The following is a 25145-nucleotide window of genomic DNA, read 5'->3' on the forward strand; positions in this document are numbered from 1 at the left end:
GCATTGCTGGATTGCATATTCAGGTGAAGGCCAAAGGCTATAGGAGTGCAGGATCACTGTTCCAACATATTACCTGCGGAATTGGGATCGTGGTCTGTTTCCAGGTGCCCTTCGTTGACCTTGCTGTTGAGGTTGGACTTGACCAGAGTCAGACACTGGCTCTTGGTTTGTGGAGACCTCACCCTGAAAGGAAGCAGTTTTGTCACTTCAGACTGCAGGAGGCGGCCAGAGCTAATCAGGTTCATAGGTTTGGGAAGCACATTTTTGACGACCAAGTCAAGCCGATTTACTTACAATCAAATTCCAATGGATCAGCTGAATTACACCAAGAATTCAAAAACAGACTGAAATGAAAGTTGAAGACTGAATTGCTGAGAGATTCGCAACTGTTGGGGGACGAAAATTGAAGTGGTATATGTTGTTGAAATACAAGTGTTACTTTTTGGAAATAGCGAGAGAGAATTAAAGCCTGATCAACAGAACCCTGCATGTTGACGGCCCTGACAGCAGAGTGGCAGAAACATCCAAACAAAGCATTTCATCTTCCTTTGTGTCAGGAGAAAAGCAAGCACACTTTAAAAGGCAGACAAGACCCAAGGTCACTTGATCAACAACTGAATCAAGGACTGACTGTTGCCATATAGGTGGCACAGTGGCTCAGTGGTTAGCACTACTGCCTCAGTGCCAGGGACCTGGGTTCAATTCCAGCCTCGGGCGACTGAGGGTTTGCATATTCTGTTGGCATGCGTTTCCTCCGGCTGCTCCAGTTTCCTCCCAATCTTACATTGAACAGATGTATCCAGGTGAGTAAATCCCTCAAAGTTGATAGGGTTGTTCAGAAGGCATATGGTGTGTTGGTATTTATTGGTATGGGATTGAGTTTTGGAGCCACTAGGTCATGCTTCAGCTGTACAAAACACTTAAGACCACATCTAGAGTATTGTGTACAGTTCTGGTCACCACATTATAGGAATGATGTGGAAGCTTTGGAAAGGGTGCAGAGGAAATTTATTAGGATGTTACCCGGTATGGAGGGAAGGTCTTAAGACTTGGGGGAGAGGGGCTGTTTTTGTTATAGGAAAGGTTGAGAGGTGATTTAATTGTGACATACAAGATAATCAGAGGGTTAGATAGGGTGGACAGTGAGTGCTTTTTTCTTGGATGATCGAGGCTAACATGTGGGGACATAGCTTTAAATTGAGGGGTGATAGATATAGGACAGCTGTCAGGTAGTTTTACTCAGTAGTAGGGACACAGAACAGCCTTCCTAACTTTAAGGGCATTCAAATGGGCATTGGACATACATTGATAATAATGGAACAGTGCAGGTTAGATGGGCAGATTAATTTCACAGGTCAGCACAATGGAGGGCCAAAGGGCCTGTGCTGTGCTATAACGTTCTATGTTCTATTCCAAACATGTGCTGGTTAGGTGAATTGGCCATGCTAAATTGCCTATTATGTTCAGAGATGTGTAGGTGAGGTGCATTAGTCAGGGGTAAATATAGGGTAGGGGAATGGGTTAGAGGGTCAGTGTGGACTTGGCTAAATGGCCTGATTCCACACTGTAGACATTAATTCTAATTCAGGTAACACTGCAAAAATCAAAAAGAAAAATAACTGAAAGACAACTTACCACCTTGTGGTCTAGATCTTTGGAAGTGAAGTATATGCAAGGTAAACAAAATCCAAAAAGTTAGGGTCAAACAGTTTGTCCTTTGTTATTCTGAGCTGAGTTGTAATGCATATGAAGATGGAGTAATTAGTCTATTACTTCAGATATCTTTACCTTTTTTAATGGTCAGTGTAATGTATTACAATAAGTAGAACTCCTGTTGCCGACAAAGCATAGTCAAAGTTCTTTTGTCCTGAATGACCAATTGCGAGGGACTCATTCTGGTGGCCTCAATGGAATTTTATTTAGTGATACTTGTGGAACAGTGGGGCATAATTATTTGTACAATTTTCCCCAGTTAGAATCTATTCTGGGCAATTGCAGTGAAGCAAAAACAGTAAAGAAACCTTGAATCCCTCTTTTCAATACTTGTCATCACAGAATCCCTAGTGCACAAGCAGGACAATTCATCCATTGAGTCTGTACTGACCCTCCAAAGAGCATCCCACGTAGAGCCACCCCATCCCCTTAACTCTACATTTCCGATTAATCCACCTAGCCCACGGATCCCTGGACACTCAGACAATTCAGCATGGCCAATACATCTAACTTGCACATCTTTGTACTGTGGAAGGAAACTAGAGCACCTGTGGAATCCACAGACATGAGTGGGGAGTTTGCAGAGTTACAACGGTGGAATTGAATCTGGGTCCCTGCCAGATGCAATGCTCACCACTGAGCTAAGGTGCCATCCACCATTGCTAGTTTTAGCAAAAAGAGCCATTCCAGGTAGAAAAGTGGAGCAGGAACATACCAGTAGATTATGGAAGCTCGATCCTTAGCACTGAGGGTCAGAGGAAACTAAACCACACAAGGAGCAGCCAGCATTACTTTTGACCCCTTCCCCCTCCTTAAGCCTCACTGGAGAAATGGCCACAAGTAGGACTATGTAGTGGTCAGGCTTCTGAATGACAGGGCCAACATTGCCTTTTTAAGAAAGGCAGTTTTCTGAAGCCTGACAGCAAGAATTCTAAAAGAAAAATCAGGAACTAAAACAACACTCACTCCAGCTGGCTGTCCCTCTCCATCTTGGGGAGAGGCCTGGGGCCTAGGACGCCGCCGAAACCGATTTCGATTGAAATAGGGAAGTGGGGGACGCGGACGCTGGTCAAGGGGCTGTTGCTGCCCATTAATAGCCTCCACTGTACCCTCTTTCTCACCAGAGGTTTCTGCTGGCTCACGTGTTATTGACTGGCTGCCCTGTGAAGAAAAAAGTGAACTGTCAAAAAAGGGAGACAACAGTAGGTACAGGGTAGCGTTAGATAGTTGTAGTAAAATTGAGTTGGTAAATAGAAGCAATAGCAGAGAAATAAGACAGACCTCCATGCTGGTTAGTACCTCACCATAACCTCACTTCTAATCTTACCAGCTTTTCCCACAAACCCCGGAATACCTGCTGGAACACAATCAACTATCCCCAAGTTCCACTCAAGGGGACTATTCACCTTCCAAAAGGAAAAGTTTACCAGGGCATTGTCAATGACATACAAAGAATTTAGTCAACCAAAACAGTTCTAACACAGTAGATGAATAGGGAAGATTTGGCAGCACATGGGCCAGAAACAACAGATGGGACTAGTTTACTTTGGGATTATGTTCAGCATGGACTGGTTGGACCAAAGGGTCTGTTTCCATGTTGTACCACTCTACAATTATGACAAGCAGACTGGGCATCTTCTGATGAGGGGGGAGGTGTACCTGATCATGGAGACCTCATCACCCAGTATCTGGAAAGACACTGCTTGATTAGGGACAGCCAGCACGGATTTGTGAAGGGTAGGTCTTGCCTTACAAGTCTTATTGAATTCTTCGAGGAGGTGGCCAAGCATGTGGATGAGGGTAGAGCAGTGGATGTAGTGTACATGGATTTTAGTAAGGCATTTGATAAGGTTCCCCATGGTAGGCTTATGCGGAAAGTCAGGAGGCATGGGATAGAGGGAAATTTGGCCAGTTGGATAGAAAACTGGCTAACCGGTCGAAGGCAGAGAGTGGTGGTAGATGGTAAATATTCAGCATGGAGTCCAGTTACAAGTGGAGTTCCGCAGGGATCAGTTCTGGGTCCTCTGCTGTTTGTAATTTTTATTAATGACTTAGAGGAGGGAGTCGAAGGGTGGGTCAGTAAATTTGCAGATGATACAAAGATAGGTGGAGTTGTGGACAGTGAGGAGGGCTGTTGTCGGCTGCAGAGGGACTTAGATATGATGCAGAGCTGGGCTGAGGAGTGGCAGATGGAGTTCAACCCTGCCAAGTGTGAGGTTGTCCATTTTGGAAGAACAAATAAGAATGCGGAATACAGGGTTAATGGTAGGGTTCTTGGTCAGGTGGAGGAACAGAGGGATCTTGGGGTCTATGTACATAGATCTTTGAAGGTAGCCACTCAGGTGGATAGAGTTTGTAAGAAGGCCTATGGAGTATTATCGTTCATTAGCAGAGGGATTGAATTCAAGAGTCGTGAAGTGATGTTGCAGCTGTACAGGACTTTGGTTAGGCCACATTTGGAGTACTGTGTGCAGTTCTGGTCACCTCACTTTAGGAAAGATGTGGAAGCTTTGGACAGGGTGCAGAGAAGATTTACCAGGATGTTGCCTGGAATGGAGAGTAGGTCGTACAAGGATAGGTTGAGAGTTCTCGGCCTTTTCTCGTTGGAACGGCGAAGGATGAGGGGTGACTTGATAGAGGTTTAGAAGATGATCAGGGGAATAGATAGAGTAGACAGTCAGAAACTTTTTCCCCGGGTACAACAGAGTGTTACAAGGGGACATAAATTTAAGGTGAAGGGTGGAAGGTATAGGGGAGATGTCATGGGTGGGTTCTTTACCCAGAGAGTGGTGGGGGCATGGAATGCGCTGCCCGTGGGAGTGGTAGAGTCAGATTCATTGGCGACCTTTAAGCGGCATTTGGATAGGTACATGGATGGGTGCTTAATCTAGGATGTTCTATGTTCTATGTTCTATGTTCTATGTTCTATGTTCTATGTTCTATGTTCTATGTTCTATGTTCTATGTTCTATGTTCTATGTTCTATGTTCTATGTTCTATGTTCTATGTTCTATGTTCTATGTTCTATGTTCTATGTTCTATGTTCTATGTTCTATGTTCTATGTTCTATGTTCTATGTTCTATGTTCTATGTTCTATGTTCTATGTTCTATGTTCTATGTTCTATGTTCTATGTTCTATGTTCTATGTTCTATGTTCTATGTTCTATGTTCTATGTTCTATGAAAAGGGAAGCAATTGTTACTTGACACTGCAGGAGGAGACCGGAGTTAATCAGGTTTCATAGACAAAACTAATGTGCTTCACAAACCCATTTTCCACCAGTGGCTGATGCACTAAAGCCTATTGAGTGATCTGATCAGACAGACAGGTGCATGGTTTGCAGTTGGAGGCCTGGGAGACAGTCCCTACAAATCCTATAGGAAATTCCTGAGTGAAGAAAATGTGGAATATAGTGGGAGGGGAAAATAGTAAACAATAATGGGAAGTTGAATAAACACTAGGGAGAAAACTGAAGGTTGACAGGGTAAGCAGATTTGGTCTAGCAGAAAGCAGACCATTTGGGACAAAGCTTGCTTGTGATGGAAATTTTATGCAACAGCTAAACTCCCACTGACAGGCATTCTGCCATTAGGACCAGAATAAAAGTGGCCTTCCTAACCAAGAGCATTATTGTAGCCACTCCAAATCCAGTTGAACATTAAACAATCTGAGCACAACCATCATCTAGCCTATTCTGCCCTGGGTCACTTGATGCCATGTGGTACCAGACTTCACCTTGTGCTCACAATCACCAGCATTACAATGTAACATTCTGACAAGCAAATCTCCCCTTGATCCACTCATGCGACTTGTGTAAGTCACCCAGATTCATTGTGTGGGAACTGTTAGCAAGGTTGGCACTTTATCCATTCCCAGGGATGGAGGGGGAGGGTGCAGTTTGAAGGATTGGTAACTTTCTTCCACCATGTGGTTAAAAAAGGTACAGATGTCATAAATGGCTTGTTGGAAAATCTCTGGTCACTTGCCTGAGCCACACGAGCCTGGCGTCTGACAAAGCCTCTGCGGAACCGGCGACGGTTTGGAGCATAAGGACTCCCTTTGACTGGAACACCTCCTGGGCCAGTCACATTTGCAGCCTCAACAGTCTGTAGCAGAAGGAGTAGAGGTGGAAATCAGGTTACATCCATTATATAGTTGAATCACAGAATCACAACACTTCAGCTGAATGGCCCTCTGTAGTAGATCATTGCTGTTACTGCACTCTGCAAGAGCAACCTCCTCCTTCAATTGGCCAAGCCTTCTCATTACCAGCACATTACCAATCCTAACTACTCACTGAAAAGTTTGATAGTGTACAGTATTCAACTTGCTTTGTCAGTTATTTGACTGACCAAGATCTTTTGCACCTTAAGGGATTACTGTTTGGTTGGTGTAATCCATATGCTTGAAAAAGTGGTTCAGGCTTCTGAAGCCTTTTAATGTTTACCCCAAGCCAGCTCAGTCAGCTGGTGCCTCACATCTGTAATTTCTTTAAAAAGATTCAAGGCCCTATAGACAAACACCAGGTTGATCAAGGTGGAGAAAATAGGCTAAGCGTGTGAACTTCAGGAACAGAGACCTAGAGCTTCTACAAACATGCAAAGACAAAACAGGAGTAGGCTTTCAAGCTTGCTATGCCACAAGCATCATGGCTGATCATTGGCAGCACAGTAGCTCAGCTATTAGCACTGCTGTCTCAGCACAGGGACCCAGTTTGAATTCAGCCTTGGGCAACCATCTGTCAGGTTTGCATGTTCTTATGTCTGTGTAGGTTTTATCCAGCTGCACACAGTTTGCTCCCATAGTCTAAAGGTGTGCAGGTTAGGTGGACTGGCCATGCTAAATTGCCCATTGTATCCAAGGATGTGCAGACAAAGGGATTTAGCTGAGAATCAGGGTCTCAGAGGGGAAGGGGTCTGGATGGGAGGCTGTTCAGGGGATCAGTGTACTTGATGGGCCAAATGGCCTGCTTCCACACTAGAGATTCCCAATTCAACTCAGTTCCCCATTCTTGCTTTATCCCTATAGAGAAAGATCTTTCAGCCCTAATACTAACTCCTTTCAAAATTATTTTGGCTTCAACCAGTGCCAGAGAATTCCACAGGTACAATAGCTTGGGAAGAGGGAAATTCCTTGTGATCAATCTAAATGGCCTACCCTGTTATCCTTAACCAGATCCTAGTTTTGGATTCTCCAGTCACTAGGAATCTGACTTACTGTCCTGTTTTATGAAGTTGTAGGCATGTACTATACCTTTAAGGGAGCTGACATTTCTGGCTGAATGCGCTAAGAAGATTTTTTAAAATTGTAACACTGTTGACAAATAGCTGGAGCTGCATTGCCAAGGTACAAAACACATTCAAATTTGGCCAATTGGTTTAAATTATGCCCCAGACACCCAAATCCAATCAAGTTTGAATTTCACTGCTTTAATATCATCCAAAATGAAGTCGTTGTTTTGGGGTATAAAAAACATTGAATAGTCAGAGGGAGAACAACAGAGCAGCCAAGCACCAACTGCCAAAATAGCTCCCTGAAAGGTACCTGTCCTCAAGAAACTTGCAGCAAAATATCAAAGCTGACCAAGAGCAATCTACAGGGAAAGTTTGACATCCAAACATGTACATTTGTTTGAAATTGGGTTTGCCATAAATGAGGGCATTTAACAGACCAGTATTGTAGAGAGAGGTATAAAAACAGGTTTAAGGGAATGGAGATATAAATTTTTTTGGGGGGCTTAAACAATTTACAGTATTTCAGATTGTTCTTAGCCTCTAAATTTAACAGATTATGGCACAAAATGAGCTTTACTGTATTTGGTTGAAATTAGGAGGATTTACCCCATGTTGTAACAGGTTAGAAATTTGAGAAAGCTCCTATTCTCAAACCAATCCAGTCTCCTTTCATCCCACCATCAAGGAATCATTCTATAATATCCTTCCTGTAAGGATAACAAAACTGCAGTAGTTCAGGTGTGGTTACATCAAGACCTTATAAAATTGCAAGGCATCCCTGCTCTATACTAATCTTCTCACTATGAAGGACAATGTACCATTTTCCTTAACTTGCTTATTTCCAGCAACTGGAGTACAAGGTAGTGTTGTATCTGCCCCTTTCCCAATCTAGTGGAGTGCCACAAGGATCAGTGCTGGGCGCTCTACTTTTTGTCATTTCCATAAATGATTTGGATGCAAGCATAAGAGGTACAGTTAGTAAGTTTGCAGATGACACCAAAATTGGAGGTGTAGTGGACAGCAAAGAGGGTTACCTCAGATTACAACAGGATCTGGATCAGATGGGCCAATGGGCTGAGAAGTGGCAGATGGAGTTTAATTCAGATAAATCCAAGGTGCTGCATTTTGACAGCAAATCTTAGCAGGACTTATACACTAAATGGGAAGGTCCTAGGGAGTGTTGCTGAACAAAGACCTTGGAGTGCAGGTTCATAGTTCCTTGAAAGGGGAGTCACAGGTAGATAGGATAGTGAAGGCGGTGTTTGGTATGCTTTCCTTTGTTGGGAGAGCATGTTGCAGCTGTACAGGACATTGGTTAGGCCACTGTTGGAATATTGCATGCAATTCTGGTCTCCTTCCTATCGGAATGATGTTGTGAAACTTGAAAGGGTTCAGAAAAGATTTACAAGGATTTTGCCAGATTTGGAGGATCTGAGCTACAGGGAGGGGCTGAACAGGCTGGGGCTGTTTTCCCTGGAGCATCTGAGGCTGAGGGGTGACCTTATAGAGGTTTACAAAAATATGAGAGACATGGATAGGATAAATGGACAAAGTCTTTTCCCTGGGGTCAGGGAATCCAGAACTAGAGGGTGTATGTTTCAGGTGAGAGGTGAAGATATAAAAGATCTAAGAGACAACTTTTTCTGCAGAGGGTGGTACGTGTATGGAATGAGCTGCCAGAGGATGTGGAGGAGGCTGATACAATTGCAACATTTAAGAGGCATTTGGATGGATATACTAATAGGAAGGGTTTGGAGGGATATGGGCCAGGCGCTGGCAGGTGGGACTAATTTGGGTTCGGATATCTGGTCGGCATGGACGGGTTGGACCGAAGGGTCTGTTTCCATGCTGTACATCTGACTATCACCAGATATTTGCCTTGTCTGCATTTCCAAAGTTGAAATGCTTATCTATCCACATTCTAATTTCTCTGCCAAAGGGCACTAAAGCAAGAATGTATGGAACACAAATTGCAAAATGTTTCTCTTCACAAACTGATAGAAAATAAAAGGTTGGTGAAGTCAAATATAGGCCTCTTACAGTCAGAAGTTACAATGAGGAATAAAGATGACAAACCAAATCAAATAATGCAAGAATTCTAAAAGTGGAGAAACTAATAGGACTGATTCTGAAACCCAGAGCTTCAATCTATATTCCACGATACTAAAGGAGGTAGCCATAGAAATATGGAGGCATTTGTCAACATCTTCCAAATTGAGCTTGGGACTGCCCAGTTAATGAAGGCAGCAAGTGCAACAGAATAGCACAGGAATTAGAGATCATTAGGACCTAAAATTAAGAAAAATGGCGAGTCATCTTAACGATGTGATAACAGGACATCCATAAAATACCAACAATATTACACAAAGTTAACGTACTTAAAGGGAATGTTTAACTGTAGAGTTGATGTAATAATAGAGTAGATGGAATACCAGTGGATGTGGTATATTTTGATCAGATTATGCAAATCAGTAATGTGGGATCAGTGACAATGGATTGGGAATTATTAGAAACACAGTAGATGCAGTATGGCATGGATAATTGTGAAGTTGCTCATTTTAGTTGGAAACTTGAATGTCCTTCTACACTACTAATTGTATGCTGCATTTGCATCCTTGCTCTGTCAAGATGATACTGTTGGCCTTCAAGTAAGAGGGTTTGTCTGAAGGGCCTTGGTGAGACCACACCTGGGAATACTGTGTAGTTGTCTCCTCACCCAGGAAGATTAGAGCAAAATATTCACAAGACTGATGCCTAAACTAACAGGAGATTGGGTTGGCTGAACCTAGAGTTTAGAAAGAAGGGATCTCATTGAAACAATTACAATAGACAATAGACAATAGATGCAGGAGTAGGCCATTCTGCCCTTCGAGCCTGCACCGCCATTCAATATGATCATGGCTGATCATTCCTAATTAGTATCCTGTTCCAGCCTTATCTCCATACCCCTTGACTCCACTATCTTTAAGAGCTCTATCCAATTCTTTCTTAAAAGAATCCAGAGACTGGGCCTCCACTGCCCTCTGGGGCAGAGCATTCCACACAGCCACCACTCTCTGTGTGAAGTAGTTTCTCCTCATCTCTGTCCTAAATGGTCTACCCCGTATTTTTAAGTTGTGTCCTCTGGTTCGGCACTCCCCCATCAACGGAAATATGTTCCCTCCTGCCAGAGTGTCCAGTCCTTTCATAAGCCTATACGTTTCAATCAGATCCCCTCTCAGTCTTCTAAACTCAAGGGTATACAAGCCCAGTCGCTTCAGTCTTTCCGTGTAAGGCAATCCTGCCATTCCAGGAATTGACCTCGTGAACCTACGCTGCACTCCCTCAATAGCCAGAATGTCTTTCCTCAAATTTGGAGACCAGAACTGTACACAGTACTCCAGGTGTGGTCTCACCAGGGCCCTGTACAGCTGCAGAAGCACCTCTTTGCTTCTATACTCAATCCCTCTTGTTATGAAGGCCAGCATGCTATTAGCCTTCTTCACGACCTGCTGTACCTGCATGCTTGCCTTCATTGACTGGTGGACAAGAACACCCAGATCTCTCTGAACAGCCCCTTTACCTAATTTGATACCATTGAGGTAGTAATCTGCCTTCCTGTTCTTGCCACCAAAGTGGATAACCAGACATTTATCCACATTAAACTGCATCTGCCATGTATCTGCCCACTCACCTAACTTGTCCAGGTCACCCTGTAATCCCCTAACATCCTCATCACATTTCACCCTACCACCTAGCTTTGTGTCATCAGCAAATTTGCTAATGTTATTGCTGATACCATCTTCTATATCATTTACATATATTGTAAAAAGCTGCGGTCCCAGCACGGATCCCTGCGGTACCCCACTGGTCACTGCCTGCCATTTCGAAATGGAGCCGTTAATCACTACCCTTTGTTTCCTGTTAGCCAACCAATTCTCTATCCAATCTAGTACTTTGCCAATTCCCACAAGGCTGCACAGACTGGAAGCAGGAATTCCCCCTGGGCCAGACAGTTCAGAACAAGGGACACTCTGGATTCAGGGCAATAAATTTCAGGCAAAAAAGAAACAATTTCTTAACCCTGATGGATCTGTGAAAACCTCTACCATAAGAGTGTGGCAATGCCAATGTGAGAAAGTTAGAACTCTCAGGTTATAGTCCAACAGGTTTATTTGGCAGTACTGGACATCAGAAACAGTGCTTTCAAATAAAGCTGTTAGACTACAACCTGGTGTCAATTTGAAGAAATGTTGCTAGAAATCTAAAGTGTGCCAAAGGATATGGGGAGAGCACAAGTATGGCATTAGATCAAATATAAACTTAGATCATCTAAAGTAGAGTAGGCTCAATGAGCCAGTGTACACTTACCACAATTTGTTTTACAACCACCATTTTACTCAAGGATAAACAAACATCAACCCTAAGGACATTAGGAAGAGGGGAGTTTGGAGTTTAGTGCCCTTTCACCTTGGGCCCAGTGATAGACTATTTCTGCTTAGCAGGATGCCAACCCCCTCCCCTGCAGTTGAACAGCCAACCAGAGGTAAAACAGATTACAATAATGGACAGGTGTTGGGATGGAGTGCCACAGGAAGTGGGTCAGCCAGGGACCTGTGCACCACCCAAAAACATTAGGAAATTGGAACATACCTCTGCCTTTGCTCCCTCGACAACATCAAACTCCACAATCTCTCCATTCCCAACGCTTCGTAAGTACTTGCGAGGATTGTTTCTGGTGATGGCGGTCTTCAGGGTCAGGGAAAGGGGATATCAGAGTTAGGAGTGTAAATGAACAGCATTGCACAACAAAACTCTTGAGCATAACTTGGCACCCAGTTTAGGAATGCAGGTGACTGAGGCTAACTTCCATGACAGGTAAACAAGCAGATAGTGGCAGGTTTAAGTTAGATTAGATTACTTAGATTAGATTACTTAGTGTGGAAACAGGCCCTTCGGCCCAACAAGTCCACACCGCCCCGCCGAAGCGCAACCCACCCATACCCCTACATTTACCCATTACCTAACACTACGGGCAATTTAGCATGGCCAATTCACCTGACCTGCACATCTTTGGACTGTGGGAGGAAACCCACGCAGACACGGGGAGAATGTGCAAACTCCAGTCAGTCGCCTGAGGTGGGAATTGAACCCAGGTCTCTGGCGCTGTGAGGCAGCAGTGCTAACCACTGAGCCACCGTGCCACCAGTACAGCAACCACCTATATTTGCCTAACAGCTTTCATTGAATTAAATTGGATATCACTACAGCAGTGATAGTCAAACCAAATTCCTGAATTGCTTCTGCCTGAAATGTCAATTCTCCTGCTCCAAACCCACCTAACCTGCTGTGCATTTTAGTACAGCACATTTCACCTGATCTCCAATATCTGCCACCCTCACTTTCTCCCAGACCAAAATTTGACCCCAAGCTAAGTTATGGAAGGTAATCAGAAGCTTAGTCAGGTAGGTTTCAAGGAGGGTCTTTGAGGAGGGGTTGACATGTTGAGCAAATTCTGGAGGCAGCTCAAGACAGCTACCCACAGTAGAATGATTACACTTAGCTCAAGGCCAGAATCAAAATGTGAGGGGACTTTTAAGACCAGTGCAAGTTGGCAACAATAGAACAAGATCAGAGCAATTTGAGTGTGCATTTCCATTTAAAACCAAGGTCAAGAGTGTGGTGCTGGAAAAGCATAGGTCAGGCAGCAGAGGAGCAGGAGTCAACATTCTGGGCAAAAGCCATTCCTGGTGAAAGACTTTTGTCTGAAAATGTCAACTCTCCTGCTTCAGATGCAGCTTGATCTGCTGTGCTTTTCCAGTACCACACTGACACTGATCTCATCCTGCAGTCCTCACTTCCTCCTTAAAACCAAGCTGCCATTCATGGTGGCAACTGATGGGCTCAGGGGAAAGACAGGATTATGCAGAAAATCAGACAGGTGCACTTGTTACCAGTGGATTCAGGAGTGGATGATGAGGTGCCAACCAAGAGCACTGGGGCAGGCCACACTGCACAAAGGTTCTTCAAGAAGTGAAGAAATAGTCCAGTAAGCAATACACCAAGCTATTTGACCTCAGGAACCATCATTTAACCCCATCCTTGCCTGCCCTGAACATTAATTTTATTAAATTCCTTCTGAAAAAACCAAGATACCACATTAGTCTACTCAAGAGCCCAGGATGTTGGAAGCAGCTAAAAGACAATTGAGCAAAGGGGCATTTTCAGGATGGAACTAAGTGATCAGTGCTGGTGTCACATTACTTGCAATTGTCTTGCATGAGGAAAGTGACCATAATGTTGCCACGTTGTGGATAGCACTTAGGATGACACTTAGGAATAGGAAAGGCAAATTGAATGCTGGCTTTCATTTCAGAGATTCTACAAGTCAGTCAAGAACAAAAAGGAACAAGGAGAATAGGGCCCCTTAAAGATCAAAGAGGTCATCTTTGTGTTGACCATCAGGAGATGGAAGAAATATTAAATGAATATTCTGCATCAGTTTTTACTGAGGAGAATGAAATGGAGGCCAGGGAACTCTAATATTGTTTTGAAATCAGTTCATATTACACTAGTACTGGAGATCTTAGAAAACAAAGGTGGCTAAAATCTCTGGGACCTGATCAAGGGTGGGTGCACAAATAGGAAGAGTGGAGGGATATGGGTCAAATGGGACTAGATTTATCTAGGCTATCTAGTAGGCATGGACAAGTTGGACCAAAAGGTCTGTTTCCATGCTGTACAATGACTCGACAGCATCCTAGGATACTGTCGAAAGTAAGGGAGGGAATTGCAAGGTCTCTTACAGAAATATTTACATCATTCAAGACCACAGATGAGGTACCAGCAGACTGGAGGGTAGCTAATGTTCAGCCTATCTCCCTCAAGGGAAGCTGTCAGGAGAAACCAGAGAACTATAGATCTGTGAACTTGACATTGGAATCATCAACTTACCAATACCAAAGATAGGATTTACATGCATTCGAGTCAAGGAATGATTAGGGATAGTCAGAATAGTTTTGGTACGAAGGAAATAGCGTCTAAAGCTTGATTGAGTGAGAAAGGAACCAGAAAGATTGGTGACAGCAATAGACATTGTTCACTTGGATTTTAGTACAAGCTTCATAAGGTTCCACACAGTTAGATGGATTCTTAATGGGGATTTGGTAAGCTTGCCAATTGGATATATGACTGGCTTCACAGTAGAATGCAGAGTGTGGTGGAATATTGTATTTTAGTCTGGAGGCCTGTTACCAATGTTCTACAGGGGTCAGTACTAGACCCACATTTAATTAGCATTTAAATGAACAATTTGAGGAGAACATAGGAGGCATGGCAAGTAAATTTGCAGATGACACCAAAATTGGCGGTGTAGCAGGCAATGAGGGCAATCTCCATTTATAAGAGATCTTCAACTGGGTGAATGGGCAGATGGAGTTTAATTTGATAAATGCTTTTTCAGACAGCAGTTGAGAAACTCAGAACTTTAGCTGGCTTTCTTTTTTCTTCAAGGACTCAGGCACCCTACTAATCCAGGTCGACACTTCAGAGCTAGAGGGGGAGTATTGACTGCAAGCTTCCTGACTTGCCTAACTGCTATGACTGAAAGTGGAGAGAATCCTACATTGCAGATGAAAACAGTACTCTACCTGGACTTTGATTAGCATCTTTTCTGCTGGAAACATAAGAAACCAGTTAACTGGTTCACTCATTCCTGCCTCACCCAATAGGGAGACGCACTAAAGGAATGGTGGATACTTGAAATCTGAAATAAAAGCAAATGGCCTCAGAAACTCAGCTAGACAGATAACATCCTGTTGAGAGAAAGCAGAGTTTAACATTTCAGTATCTGGAGGGCGGAGAGACAAGCATTCTGGGAGAAGTCTGATCAGTCACCACAACTGACCAGCACATTGTGGGAGAACCCAGTGTCAAGGACCATTAATTTGAAATTATAATTCAAGTAACCAGTTAATTAGAAATTTGCTCAAAATATTGAGGGAGTTGCTGCTCTGCGGTAGAAGTGCTGCTGGTTGGTATAAGTGTGGGCTTAGTGATAGTCAGGATTGAAAGAGCATGAGGAAGGCAAGCAAAGACAGACAAGATGCTTAACATACTATGGGGTAGAGGTAGCTACAAGGGCGGTAGTGTTCTCCTGAGGAGTGGGTGATCACAAAGCAATCTCATGTCCCTGATGACCATATCTGCAGGAAGTGTGGCTGATTACAGCTCCTCAGACTGCATGGTTCAGTGGGACATGGTTTTTGGGGGGTGGGGGGGGGGGGGTGGGTGGGGAGAGAAGGAGGAAGAGGGTGGAGAAGGAAAGAGAGCAAGAGAGGGAGGAAGAGAAGGTGAAAAACTGATACACACCAGTTATGTAGAGATCACAGGTTCAGTCAGGTAGGTGGGTGACTACCAGGAGAGACAGGCTAGTAGTGCAAGAGCCTCCTCTGGCTACTCCCCTCATAGGTGTACTGTTTGGATGTTGTTGGGCAGGAAACCTTTCACATAACTAAACATCAGCAAAGTTCAACCAAATATATAGTGATAGAGACTCACTAGTTAGGGGCAGTGTTGCCTCACTGGTGCCAGAGTCAAAGACATGTAAGCAGTTGCATCAAATTCTTGAAAGAGGGCAAGCAGCCAGAGGTACACATTGGTCCCACTAACTAGGTAGAAGTTCAGGATAAGTAGGTTAGGTGCATTAGTCAGGGGCTAAATGCAGAGTAGGATAGGGGAATGGGTCTTAGTCTTCAAAGGATCAGGTGTGGACATGTTGGGCCAAATGGCCTGTTTCCACACTGTAGGAATTCTATTCTAACAAAGTGGGGTGAAGTCCTGTGGCTTGAGTGCAGGGAGTTGAGAGAGATGGAGAAGCAGGACTTTAGTAATCTAGAGTTACTCTCAATGCCACATGCAAGTAAGGCATGGCTAAGGAGTGATAAGGGAACAGGGTTTCAGGTTCTTGAATCACTGGGACCTCTTCAGGTCAAGGGTGATCTGGACAGGAGGGATGGGTCACCTAACTTGGAGGGGAACCAATATCCTCAGGGGGGTTCACTAGTGTCACTTGGGAGGGTTTAAACTACAGTGGCAAGAGGTTAAGAACCAGGGCAGCAGATCAACAAGTAGAGATTGAGGGGAAGGATCAGTTAGTCAGAGGAAGGACAGGCAGAGACAGGTAAATGAACACAGGCCAAAGTGTTTATTTCAATGAAAGGAATATTGTGGGTAAGACAGATGAGCTTAGTCCCATACACTGATCCTGACTGATGTTATGGCCATTACAGATACTGGGATGAGGGGGACAAGACCAGCTGCTTAATATTTCAGGGTTTCATGGTTTTAGAGAAGATAAAGGAAGAGGTCAAAGATGTGGAGTTGCTGCCTTACTAATTAGGGAAAGGTCATCAGCACTCAGGATAATATTGAGGGCTCATCCATGAGTAGAACTCAAATAAGGGTGCAGTCACTCGTGGGATGATACTATAGGTCCCCCAATTGCTACTAAGACAGGAACAAATGTCAGAAAGATGCAACAACTTCCCCAATATTGACTGGGACTCCATTAGAGCAAAAGGCTTGGACAGGGCTCTAGGTGTATCCAAACAGTATATTTTTAACTTCAGTTAGGAGGGGCCATTCAGGACTTTTATTGGCTAATAGCCTGGCCTGGTGACTGACCTTTCAGTGAGACAGTATTTTGGAAAAAAGTGATCACAACAACTCAAATTTTAGATCACTGTCTGACCTTTAAAGAAAGTAGTAAATGGAGGGCAAAATATGCAGCATTAGGCAGGAGCTAGAGAGAATTAACTGCAAGTAGCTGTTTTCAGGCAAATCTACATTTGCAATGTGGGAATTGTTTAAAGGCCTGCTAATCAATTTAGGACTGGCATGTTCAAGTAAGGATGAAGGACAAGGATGACAGAGTAAGGGACCCTTTGATAATAAAAGGGAAGCTGTGAATTTAGTCAAAAGAAAAAAGCAGCACATGTAATGTTTAGGAAGTGAAAATCAGAGGGCCTTGAGGAATATAAAGAAAACAGGAAAGAATTCAGGCAGGGAATTAGGAAAACAATGAGGGGGCCATGAAATGATTACTTTGTCAACATTCACCTGGAGAAGGATAGGAAGATAGTGAGATGTATGGAGCATGACAATATGCCAGGGTATTAAGTTAAAGAAAGAAAATGTGTTGGTCTCAAGAAAATTAGGTAGACAAGTCCCTAGGACCGGATTGTATTTACTCCAAGTTATTGAGGGGCAAGAGATCGAGAGCCCTGACCAAGATCTTTGTATCCTCCAGCCACTGGAGGTCCTACAGGACTAGCTGCTGTTTCTGTTCAGGGGGGCAGCTTTTAAGACTTTGGTTAGGCCACACTTAGTATTGCATTCAATTCTGATTGCCACATTGCCATTTACATGTATGATTTGGATGCAAGCATAAGAGGTATACTTAGTAAGTTGGCAGATGACAAAAATTGGAGTTGCAGTGGACAGCAAAGAGGGTTACCTCAAATTAAAACAGTATCTTGAGCAGATGGGCCAATGGGCTGAGGAGTGGCAGATAGAGTTTAATTCAGATAAATGAGAGGTGCTACAATTTGGGAAAGCAAATCTTAGCTGGACTTATACACTAAATGGGAAGGTCCTCGGGAGTGTTGCTGAACAGAGACCTTGGAGTGCAGGTTCATAGCTCCTTGAAAGTGGAGTCACAGATAAATAGGATAGTGAAGGTGGTGTTTGGTATGCTTTCCTTTGTTGGTCAGAGTATTGAGTACAGGAGTTGTTAGATCATGTTGTGGCTGTACAGGACATTGGTTAGGCCACTGTTGGAATATTGCGTGCAATTCTGGTCTCCTTCCTATCGGAAAGATATTGTGAAACTTGAAAGGATTCCAAAAAGATTTACAAGGGTGTTGCCAGGGTTGAAGAGTTTGAGCTATAGGGAGAGGCTGAACAGGCTGGGGCTGTTTTCCCTGGAGCATCAGAGGCTGAGGGGTAACCTTAGAGGTTTACAAAAGGTATGAGGGGCATGGATAAGGTAACTAGACAGTCTTTTCCCTGGGGTCAGGGAGTCCAGAACTAGAGGACATAGGTTTAGGGAGAGAGGGGAAGATATAAAAGAGAACTAAGGGGCAACTTTTTCAGAGGGTGGTGAGTGTATGGAATGAGGATGTGGAGGAGGCTGGTACAATTGCAACTTTAAGAGGCATTTGGATGGGTACATGAATAGGAAGGGTTGCGAGGGATATGGGCCAGGTGCTGGCAGATGGGACTAGATTGGGTTGGGATATCTGGTCAGCATGGACAGGTTGGACCATTGGGTCTGTTTCCATGCTGTACATCTATGACACTGACTGACTATTATAGGGAGGATGTGAAGGCTTTGGAGAGAATACAGAAGCAGTTTACCAGGATGCTGCTCGGATTAGATGGTTGAGTGAGAAGAGGCGCTGGACAAACTAGGGTTGTTTGCACTAGAACAGCAGAGACTGAGGAGAGACTTAATAGAAGTCAAAATGCATAGCTAAGGTTGATAGTCAGAATCCTTAACCCCCACTCCAGAGTTGTAATGCCTAATACAAGGGGGTGTGCATCTAAGTTTTGTGGCGGGGGTAAGCAGGAGTTGTGATGCAAACAGCAAGGGTTTTTAAACTACAGTGTTAAGAGTCTACAACATACTTCCAGAATGGTAGTGAACGCAGATATGATCTACATGCTTAATGGGCTATTAGATAAGCACATGGATACACTGGAGGGATATGGTCTAAGGGCAGGCAGATAGGATTAGTTTAACTTAGTCACTTTTGACATGACAGCAGGCCCAGGGGCACATTGCTGTCCTGTACTATTGTGTTCCATGTCCAGTGATCCTTCAGAATGTTCGAGGGTAAGCCACTGGACCCAGAATACCAATTGTACATTCCTTCCACAGATACTGCTAGCTCTGCCCTACAGATTCCCCAACATTTTCTGCTTTTGTTGCAAAAACAGTGTTTACCTAGGGCTCCATTGGAAGCAGACTACCAAATTCTGAAGTGCTTAATTCCTTTCCTGGGTTTGTTTAAGTGAGCCACATTTGGGTGGGGAATCAGTAGGAACGGTAGTCACTTTCCCGGGAGAAAGCAAAGAGTCAAAACACTTGGGGCAAATGAAAGTGCAGAATAGCACAAGAACCACAACCAGAAAATGGTTAGTTAAAAATTAAATACTTAAGTGGTTCAAAGTCCAAGTTTACCAAACACTCAGCACAGGTACAGGATAGGATAGGATCAACACTATCGTGAACAATTTGCACGATTCAATTAGCATCACATTCCTTTTCCTCTAACTATATCCCCACTCTAAACAATACATCTGTCAGGAAGCATTCCAAAGTTTGTTTTCCACAGGTAAAGCTTTAATTGACAGGTTTAGAAAACAGTGCTCAACCCCCTATCCAGGCTACCAAGTAACCTTCTTGAAAAGGAATTAAATGGAGAGTTCATTTTGAAACATACCTGATGAACAAATACATCCTGTTGTGTGTCGTGCCTAGATGGTGTTTTGGGGGGGGGGGGGGGGGGGGGGGGGGGGGGGAGGGCACAGGTGATGGGACGGAAGGAAGGAAAGTAAATAGTGAACATCTAAACATGGAATTTTGTAATGGCATCTTTAACATCAGGACCTCAACCAAATGACTATTTAGAGACACCAAGTATGCCAGATGGACTGCACAGCAAAATCCCACAAATCAAGACCAAACCCATTGTCAATTAAAAAATGTTGATCAGTTATTAGTTGGCTCGATAAACCAGTGATCCCGTTCTTCAGAACAAACCATATCATAGCTTAGGAGAGCAGAATACAGCTGCTTCAGCCCAACTGAATGGTAGCAAACAGTTGATCATTCTCCCACCTTTTCCCAGCAATATTGCATTTGGAATTAAGCTACTTGGATGCTGCCTGAACTAGTGTGCTCTTCCAGCACCACTAATCCAGAAACTGGACAGAGGCCTTGCAGCCCATCAAATCTATACCACCAAATAAAGAATGTAAACCCAGTTTCAAGAATAACAGGTTCAATTTAGCCATCCAAGCAAAGGGACAGCCTGGGAATCTTTGGTACAGCATCTCATTCAAAAAGGCAGCACCAGACAGGGCCAGTCAAGTTAGCATGCTGAAGTCTTTTTTGGGGAGGGGCAGGGGGTCCTTTAACTTTGGGTTGGGAGTCAATTTTGTTCACCACAAGTGAACATAAATAGACTGAAAATAGAGCAGGACCAAGCTCAACTGCTGCAACCAGTCAGGGTGCAGAGAGAGACATGGAACATGGAGTCCAAGGAAGGAACATTGATGAACTTTTAACCTTAAATTTCTATCTTAACATATTAATTTCATTTAATCATGGCAGTTTACCTTGGGTTACATACTAACTAAAATGGTCTTAAACAGGCCAAAACCTCATCACCACAGAAACAAAAGCCGTGCAAACTTGATTTAAGAAAGGTGTTATTGTAGCTTCTGAAGTACCAGACATTGATGTTCTAAAAATAGGAGATAAAATCAGGTGTGGTGACACTGCAGAACCAAACAACATGATTACCAGAGCTTGCAAGGCCTTTACTCAAGGGCAGGTTAAATAAGTGAAGACCCCCACCCCACCTCTCCTTTCTTTCTTTTCCCCCCCCCCCTCCACCAGTCAAAGTGGTGACTCAATTGAAGTTCTCAATCACTGACCCTAAAAGATAGGAGCAGAAGTTAGGCCATTCAGCCCATCAAGTCTACTCAAGTAGGGTCAGTTTTTAAAAACCGAATGTTCCCCACTTTCTCCCTGTAACCTTGGATCTCCTTGACCATCAAGAACTTCATCTTAAATATACAAGATGACCTGGTCTCCATAGCCCTCTGGCAATGAATCCCACGGATGCACCACTGACAAAAATATAGTTTTTCCTCATCTTCATTCTTAAAAAAAGTCTTACTTTACTTGAAGGCTGCGCTATCAGGTCCTACTCACTCCTACCAATGAAAACACTCTGCTCTGGCCAATCCTTTCAGTATTCTGAAAGCTTCCACTCCCCAACCTGCAAAACTGCATTAAGTACAGTCCCAGAACCCTTGAGGAGAGAGAGGAGGGGGGAGCCGGGAGTGTAAAATGCTCCTCGGGTGCTGCCTGACCTGCTGTGCTTTTCCACCTCTCATCTGCAATCTTCTGGTTTCCAACATCTGCAATCTTCACTTCTGCCAAGTTGATTTTAACCTTACTGCAAATCCTCTTGCAAGGATGCCTACCTTGAAGTTCTCCTTTCTCCACAAGAATCTGAGTCTCTCACTGCACCTATTGTACTCTTTGCTACCTTCTCCCCAGCATCCCCCATTTATCTCTCCACCCTGGAAGCTCCCTGCCTCCATTCCTGAAGGGCTTTTGCCCGAAATGTCAATTTTCCTGCTCCTCAGATGCTGCCTGACCTGCTGTGCTTTTCCAGCACCAGTAATCTGAACTCTGGTTTCCAGCATCTGCCATCCTCACTTTTGCCTATGGATTTAATGGCTCATGCCCAAAATGTCAATTCTCCTGTTCCTTGGATGCTGTGCTTTTCCAGCAACAAATTTTCAGCAATGGATTTAATGACCCATTTCTGTGCTGGAGGCAAGTCAAGTTATTTTTAATGGCTGCATTTCCTCACCCAAACGCTCTTCCTACAGGAAACCCAAGTGAGTATCTTGAAAATTAGCTGGATGGGAGTGTTCTCCCAGAGGCGGAAGGGTGTAGAGCATCAACTGGGGAAGAGAACAAAACCTGAAAGATCAGTTTCCAGGAACCCTGATCTGTTAGACCATAATCAGACAGAAAGCAAGCTGAACGTCAAGGGAAAAATAAAGGGGCTAGGCTAACACTCTGCTGTGACTGGGTCAAGTGAACACCCAGTGGCAAAAAGGACTGCAGCAAATGCTGACTGACAGAAAAAGAAATATACCACTTGGATTAAAATAATCTAAAGGTCCAATTGCTTTTTGAAGTAGGCCATTCCAGACTTCTACCATTGCCAATAATTTGACTGAAGGCTGACTTAGATTGGCTTTACCCCCTTCATTCCAAATTACCTCAGCCAATTAGACAAGGCTGAGAAAAAATGCACTTCCCCTTAACATCCCAAATAAGAGACAAGTCCACACAGAACCTGTCCCCAGCAGCCTTTGAGAATGGGCAACAGAACCTTGGACTAATGGGAGAAAAGTTACCTTGTGATGAATCCATAGCAATTTCGGACATTAAACCACTTCACCGTACCGAGAACGCCCTTAGCTGTGGCATGCAAGAGAGAGCAGGTTAGGATAAAAAATGTAATCTACGTGGAATATCCCTAAAGGAATACTCAGGCTTATTTCTCTAAAATATCACTACCTTGACGCCAAAAGCTCATTTCAAAAATGCACCCCCCCCAAAAAAGATCTAAATGATGCCTGTCACTTGCAGGTTAAGTAGACATGCTGAATAGTGTTTAGTCACCAGACTCTAGGAAGGATGTGATTGCACTGAAGTGCAGAGGAGATACAGTAGAACATTGCCTGGGTTGGGATGTTTCAGTTATAAAGAGGGGCATGGATAGAATAGAGAGTCTTTTCCCTGGGTTTGGCAGGGGGGGGGGGTGGTGGTGGTTCCAGAGGTAGAGGGCATAGGGCTGAGGGGGGGGGGGGGGGGGTGCAGGAAGATGATAGGACACGTAAGGGGCAATGTTTTCACAGAGGGGTACGTGTATGGAATAAGCTGCCAGAGGATGTGGTGGCGGCTGGTACAATTGCAACATTTAAAAGGCATTTGGATGGGTATATGAACAGGAAGGGTTTGCAGGGATATGGGTCAGGTGCTGGTAGGTGGGACTAGATTGGGTTGGGATATCTGGTTGACATGGATAGGTCAGACAGAAGGGTTTGTCTCCGTGCTGTACATCTGACTCTACAAGTTCAGATAGTTTTCTTTAAACAGAAGGTTGAAAAGCAACCTGATTGAGGTGTACTTTGAATTCATTTACCAATTCAGAAATACTAACAAACCCATTAAAGTCAGCTGTGGGACATGGAAACAGACCCTTGGTGGTCTGACTTGTCAGTGTCAGCCAACTATCTTAAATTAATCTGGTCTTGTTTGCCAGCACCTGGCCCATGTCCCTCCAAACCCTTCCTATTCAAGTGCCTTTTAAATGCTGCAGTTATAGCAATCTCCTCCACTTCCCCTGGCAGCTCACTCCATACACCTACCACCCTCTGAAAAAGTTGCCCCTTAGATCCCTTTTATATCTTTCCCCTGTTGTTACCCTAAACCTATACCCTCTAGTTCTGGACTATCCATGTCCCTCAATTCATAAAGTGCTATAAAAAAGTCACCATAAACTGCTGATGCTCCAGGGAAAACAGCCCCAGCCCATTTAGTATATCCCTATAGCTCAAACCCCCTAAGCCTAGCAACATCCTTATAAATTTTTTCTGAACCTTTCAAGTTTTACAGCATCTTTCCTGCAGCAGGGAAACAGTATCCCAGAAGTAGCCTAAACACTGTCCAGACTCCTCACCCACTGCCAGTGGCATTCTGTTATTGCTCCCTGCATTAGATTCCAGTTTTCCTCAAAACCAGAAGGCCAATGGATATTGGGCAACTATTTGGGACCAACTTCAATTGTGTTCAAATCCTTCAGACAGGAATTAGAAACTAAATAGTTTAACCCTCTGAAGATAATTGCAGACATTAACGCACCAATAACCTAGTAAGGACGGCAATTAGTTAGTATGCAACACAAATTATACCTCCTCACATCAGCCGTCACAGAGAGAGTAACTTAAAAGGGGAGAAATTGAGGTTTAACCATTAAGATTTCGGGGGAGAAGCTAATCGAGTAGAGTAAGGGCGGATGATAATACAAACATCTCAAAATATAGTCATACATCATAGCCTCCTTTATAAGGAAACCAAAACTTAGACTCAGGGTAACTCAGTACTCCCCCCCCCCCCCCCCCCCCCCCCCCAACAGGCGGACCCTTGAAGGAGAGTAGAGGGAGGGAGCATACCACGAGCGAAACAACAAACCAAAGTTCATCTTAGTCAGAGCGCCACCAGCACGCTGAAATAACCAGCATTTCAAACGCTGTAAACACATACAGCATTTTAAAAAGCCATTTAAAAAGGATGGATTGAAAGAAAACTAACATGACCTTAAGGCACATCATCTAAAATTATAAAAGTCTGCATGCCTCAAAAATCTTAGAAGTGCATTTAAAAAAAAGTATGCCAAAATAAAAAGCGATTTTTCAACACACAAATATTTAGATTGCCAGTTAGCAAACCTCCAATGCGGGATTGAATTATGATCTTGCCCATTCAGCAGGGTGGGAGTTAGGGAGGGGACAGAATGCAGCTTTTCGCTCTGGACATTTCATACCGAGAACTTTCTTTTCCACTGCATTGGGGGAACCACTCTCCGCCTCACTCATTACGATTGTCCCGGTGGGAAGCTCTGGGAGCCGGGTGCCCTCCTGTGTCTGTCCACTCACTCACTCCTTGATCCCTCCCTCCCTTCCTTCCTTCCTTCCTCACTCAATCGCTCTCTCCCCCTTTAGGAGCCCACCCTTAAGAAATCCCGAAACTTTTGCGGCAACTTTTAAAGTCCCCCGGAAGGAGGGGCGGGTTCCCATGGGTCGCGCTCCTATTGGCCGTCCTGAAATTAACTCGCTGTCTCCCCATTGGCGGAATCCGCCCATCGGGGAAAAAAGCCGTCCATTTCAAATAAGACATTCAAACAAAACAGAGATTGGTTCAAATTGCACCCCCCCCCCCCCCCCCCCATCTTCACTCACTCAATTTGACAGTCCGGTTTGGAGGGATTGGGGTGGGTGCTGGCAGGTGGGACTAGATTGGGTTGGGATAGCTGGTTGGCATGGACAGGTTGGACCGAAGGGTCTGTTTCTGTGCTGTACATCTCTATGACTCTAACTCACCAAACTCTCAAATTTTCCAATGCTCGTCCGACTGTACCAGCCAGACCCACCAGCTCTATCACCTGGAAATGCAAGTGCAGCACTTACCTGATCTCCCTGCCCTAGGAAGGATGTCGTGAAACTTGAAAGGGTTCAGAAAAGATTCGCAAGGATGTTGCCAGGGTTGGAGGGTTTGGGCTACAGGGAGAGGCTGAACAGGCTGGGGCTGTTTTTCCTGGAGCGTCAGAGGCTGAGGGGTGA

The 25145-nt window shown here is 44.2% G+C and overlaps 1 protein-coding gene across 4 annotated transcripts in view; it reads right to left on the reverse strand.

The window, feature by feature from the left end:
* Positions 1-24568, reverse strand: part of LOC140492556 (Y-box-binding protein 1-like) — a 33434-nt gene extending 8866 nt beyond the window's left edge. For 2 of the 4 annotated variants that reach the window (XM_072591503.1, XM_072591502.1), the window contains exons 1-7: positions 24350-24568; positions 22158-22221; positions 19433-19466; positions 11580-11675; positions 5700-5819; positions 2680-2874; positions 74-183 (exon numbers count right to left, since the gene is read on the reverse strand). In XM_072591503.1, coding sequence (XP_072447604.1) covers positions 74-183; positions 2680-2874; positions 5700-5819; positions 11580-11675; positions 19433-19466; positions 22158-22221; positions 24350-24401 — 671 coding nt within the window. In that variant the 5' untranslated portion in view covers positions 24402-24568. The remainder of the gene's footprint in view (positions 1-73; positions 184-2679; positions 2875-5699; positions 5820-11579; positions 11676-19432; positions 19467-22157; positions 22222-24349) is intronic. The other 2 variants (XM_072591506.1, XM_072591504.1) reach the window with 2 other exon arrangements.
* Between the last annotated feature and the right edge of the window lie 577 nt (positions 24569-25145).

The sequence above is a fragment of the Chiloscyllium punctatum genome, chromosome 21 (assembly GCF_047496795.1).
Source record: "Chiloscyllium punctatum isolate Juve2018m chromosome 21, sChiPun1.3, whole genome shotgun sequence".
Taxonomy (NCBI): Eukaryota; Metazoa; Chordata; class Chondrichthyes; order Orectolobiformes; family Hemiscylliidae; genus Chiloscyllium; species Chiloscyllium punctatum.